The 4,575-nt window shown below is 43.3% G+C and overlaps 1 protein-coding gene across 1 annotated transcript in view; it reads left to right on the top strand.

Moving 5' to 3' along the window:
- Positions 1-1,939: 1,939 nt before the first annotated feature.
- Positions 1,940-4,575, top strand: part of LOC308166760 (FH1/FH2 domain-containing protein 3-like) — a gene marked incomplete at both ends in the record, with an annotated part of 144,664 nt that continues 142,028 nt past the window's right edge. The window contains one exon of the mRNA XM_080541085.1: positions 1,940-2,104. Within this exon, the coding sequence (XP_080397211.1) occupies positions 1,940-2,104 (165 nt within the window). The remainder of the gene's footprint in view (positions 2,105-4,575) is intronic.

Genomic DNA, 4,575 nt, shown 5'->3' with positions numbered 1-4,575 from the left:
TCTGTAGAGGGTTCCTTTTTTGTAATGTGTTTTGGGATGCTCTCCAAACACTGTGGCCGTCAGCATTAACGACTTTTATTTTCTTATTATTTATTTACATTTTTTGTTTTTGTTATTTCTTGTTATGTAATAACATGCTTTGCATCAGCTAATGCGGATCCTAATTAATCAAATCAAATCAAACCATCAGAATCAGAATCAGAATCGCTTTTATTACATCAATGTACGGGTACACAGAGTAAAATTCTTATGTTCAGGTTCTTCAACATTGGCATTGCAGCAGAATACAAAATCAACAAAATCAACAAAATCAACAATAGCAGCAATATCAGCAATAGCAGCAGAATACAAAATCAACAATAATAGAATTAAGTAAAATAAGCAAGGCAATTAAAAAAAAGTTGAATGAGGTAATACAATGATAAGGTGATGGTAGTTGTACTAGAGCGGTACCAGTCGTGCTGCAGTAGAACAGTATTGCAAAATGCTGTGCAGGTTACAATGACATGAAATTCAATATCACACAGTATGCAATGATATAGTTCAGATATGATACAGTACAGGAAGTTCAAGTAGTAGTCAGGTGGTGCAAAAATGCTGTCCAGGTTACAATGAGATGAAATGCAATATCTTACAATATGCAATATAGTACAGATATGGAGCAGTACAGGAGGATCAAGTAGAAGCAGAGTTCAAGTAATCAGGTAGTGTTCAGGTAATCATAGTATATATTATTTATGCAGGGGGGATGGTTTTGGGGAGACTGCCGTTGCTTTCTTCCAGAGCATTTCCCCAGGAGCCTGATCCCTTGAGGGAAATAGCTGTTCGATGTCCTCTGGATTTTATCCCATTTCCCAGACGGTAGTAGTAGTTTGTGATTTGGGTGGCTCGGCCTTTCTGACACACCGGTCGCTGTAGGTGTCCTGGATGGAGGGAAGCCCACAATCACTGATCTTCTCGGCTGTCTGCCCTACCCTTTGCAGCGCTTTGCGGTTTTGGGCAGTGCAGTTCCCGTACCAGGCAGTGATACAACCTGTCAGGATGCTCTATCTAGGTTGTGCCTTTGAAGAAGGCCCCCAGTAACTTAGGCCTTAAGCCGAACTTTTTCAGCCGCCTGAGATGAAAGAGGCGACGTTGTGCTCCCCCCCCCCCCCCCCACTTGGTTGGTGTGTTCATCCCAGATGAGGTCGTTGGTGATGCAAACCCCCAGGAACTTGATGCTCTTCACTCTCTCCACAGCAGACCCGGTGATTGATTGATTGATTGAGAATGTTTATTTTGGTCCCCTGGCCTATACAATTCACAATACAGATATTAAAAAATGTACACAGTCACAATTCATAACATGGTGATGGTGATGGGGTCTTGTGCCTGCCTCTTTTTCTTGTGCCTGCCTCTTTTTCCTGAAGTCCACCACCATCAGTTCATAGAACTAATAGGCTACGTTTTGGCACATATTTAACCGTGTCTTTCCACATATAGCCACAGGAGGTCGTCAACACGCAATGCAATGTGATCTCCAAACTGTTGGCAGAGTTTGCGCTAGAGGAGGGAGTCCCAGAGCTCTCCGGTTCTCTCCAGACGTCAACAGTCCCGTCCGCAGTCTGCTTCAGCACCTTGCCTGCCCGCAATGCCCTTGGATACTGCCGCCCCGCTCATCTCAACTGGACACATATTCTCAACAAGAGACTGATAGCTGAAAGATACTTCAGAACGAGGGATACTGAGTGGATTTACTTCATTACGGTTTTCAGTGTCTTTATTCCTCCGTGCCTGTATGAAGCGAATGAAGAGGGTCTACTACAGATAGTTGAGGGAGCAGCAGGGCTACTGCAGGAAACCTGCCGGTGGATTGTTGGGTCCGGCTGCGCTTCACAGCGTTTCAGAGCGCATCCACCTTCTAGACCGACTTCTGAACACCGTCTTGCATGGATCCATCATGGCTACGTTTGTATGCAGGGTACAGTTCTTAGATGATACTGATCCATTCAACAGCACCAATTTTCCCGAGCCCACAAGACCCCCCCACTACACTTTCAGGGAAGATATCCCTCTCATAAATCAGATTGCTGGAGTCCACAGGCTTCTCAAAGCCCCACACAAGGTATGTGTCTGTTGACTATTGGCAACTTCATATCATGACATGTTTCAGTCCATACATGGTAGAGATGGAATACCGTTAGGTAGTTCGCATCAACAGTCCTGCAATAATAATGACAATGATATTGCTGTTACAAACCGATCCCTTCTTTACGTCAATGTTTCACGATTATTTTACACTGATCATTGTCATTAAGTGAATTGTTTTTGTTCTTCTGGACAATCGACTCATAAAGTGAATGCTTCACACTTGCAAGTTGATGTTATTCCAACATGGTTGACACATTTCCCTATTACAGTACCACATCTTATGATATTAGGTTACAGGTTATTATCATCATCATAATCATCATCAGGATTTGTGACGCTAATTAAATAATTGATGGGTGGTATTGTATACTATCTTGCTCTTAGATTTGAGCCAATCCATCAATGTATCATTTTCCTCACTGATGTCATTGGGTGATTAGAGAGTCAATTTACAGTTAATGTATCCAGACCATGTCCAACATGCAAACAGACTGTTGATGCCGGTTTTAGCAGTAGTGTTAGTGTGGTACTCAGTGTGGCATTATGGCATATTGGGCAGCTGACGACACCCATGCTGGACTGGACAGTATGCGTTATCAGTGGAAGCTCGGCTGGGCCTGTGCATGGCCTTGCTGATGGGGATACGCAGCTGTTACTGTTAACAGTGATTTTGTCCTGGGCCTTTGCCATCACTCTATTACCTTAGAAGGATGATGCAATAATGTACAATGACTTCCACTTCTGTGCCTAACACAGGACCAGCATTGTTGTGTGGTTTTAGTGAAAGAACAAACAAACAATCAAATACACAAATGCAACAATAAGTTAACTCTGGCATAAGTTCAGTGTCTTGTCATCGTGTGGTTCTTTGCTCAACTTTTGACTTCAGACTTCTATTTCCCACATCCATTGGTCACTTTTTGACTTTATCCTTGGATGTGTGACCATTGTTCATACACTGGCTGTAATTGTGATTCACTAGTCAGTGAAGGTCTATGCGATACAAATCCTTTCCAGTGCCAAGTCTCTCTTGTGACTATTACGTCATACAGCATATGGATATACTGTATGCATTTTTGTTGCTTGTGTTGGCAGCTCTGTCACATATACTGAATCATTGGACTGTTGTTTAGTGAGCATTCCAGTCAGTTATCCACCACAAATCTTAATTAAAACCTGAGATCCTCATTTCACATCTTACCTACAGTGTCATTTCTTGTTTCTTCTCCACACCCCTCTGTTTCACCGTGGATTTTTCATCACCTCAGCATTCCTGCTTTTGGCCACTCATGTCTCATGTCTGTCTTCATTGATCTCCAGCTATTTGAAGAGGCAATATGCTCATAGAAATTCATTGTTTTGACAGAAATACTTGGCCTACACCCATACTTCAATTGCCAGTTTTTAAAACAGATCAAAAGAAGTAAACTCTCCCGCTCAATACTTTGTGGTTACTGAATTTAAGCTTTCTTTAAGAAACCTTAACAGTGACAAATGATGTCATCCAGATGCCTGCTCTCTGTCTGTTAGGAGGCTTGAGAAGACTCCTTTCTAGTTGTGCTATTATTTCCCAGTCCTGATGGAATCATGTGCATCTAAACACATCATACAGAGGGCCTCATCCCCTAACCATGACATTTAAACAGAATGAAGAGGCCAGCGGGTTTGAGACCGGGGTTGAGTTCTTTGTTGAGCATTCATCTCTGCTGTAGTTGAAAAGTCACGCAGGTCCTAATAGAAAGTTAATTTGAGGTCTTTCTTCATTCTGTCAGATCAATGGTTTCTCATCCCATTTGACTAAAGCTTGGTAGATAAGTCATGTAATCCTGAGGATACTGTGGATCACCACAAGAAGCCTGGCTTTCATTCTCAAGCCCGCTGTTTCTGACCGGCAGGAAGGGGAACGTTCGCTCTGCCCTGCCTGCACTGAGAGACGAGAGAGAGAGGGAGCCTGACAGAAAGAAAAACACATCCTGGCTGGCTGTACTTTGCACACTTGATTGGTCTCCTCCTCCACCAGGCTCAGTTTAGCAGACAGTAGGCCTATGGGACCGCAGAGCAGATGGAGACAGAGTGCCAGTGGAAGGCTCTGAGTGCGGTGCCCTAAGAGTGAGTTGAAGGTCACACGACCTGAGTGAATAGCAGCTGTACTTGTCAGTATGAGAGCAGTCAGATGCCATAGGACTGTGTCAGCGGGGCAACATTATTCACCACTCGCCTCAGTGTTGTTTACAACCCAAAATCCCAAGACAAACAACAACACACGTGATTTCACATGAGTCCTCATATTCTCTGGTACGTTATAGGCTACGACTGAACCTGTTTACTGTTGGTTGATATACTAGAGTGCCTGACTCAGGCTTTTGTCTCTCATGAATAATTTATTGTCCTTTTTTGGATGACTAAGCTTAGCTCGCTGTGAATAGGCACAGCTAGTGCATACAG

Source organism: Nansenia antarctica (assembly GCF_963989245.1).
Source record: "Nansenia antarctica genome assembly, chromosome: 10".
Lineage (NCBI taxonomy): Eukaryota > Metazoa > Chordata > Actinopteri > Argentiniformes > Microstomatidae > Nansenia > Nansenia antarctica.
This window is presented reverse-complemented; position numbering and strand designations above follow the sequence as displayed.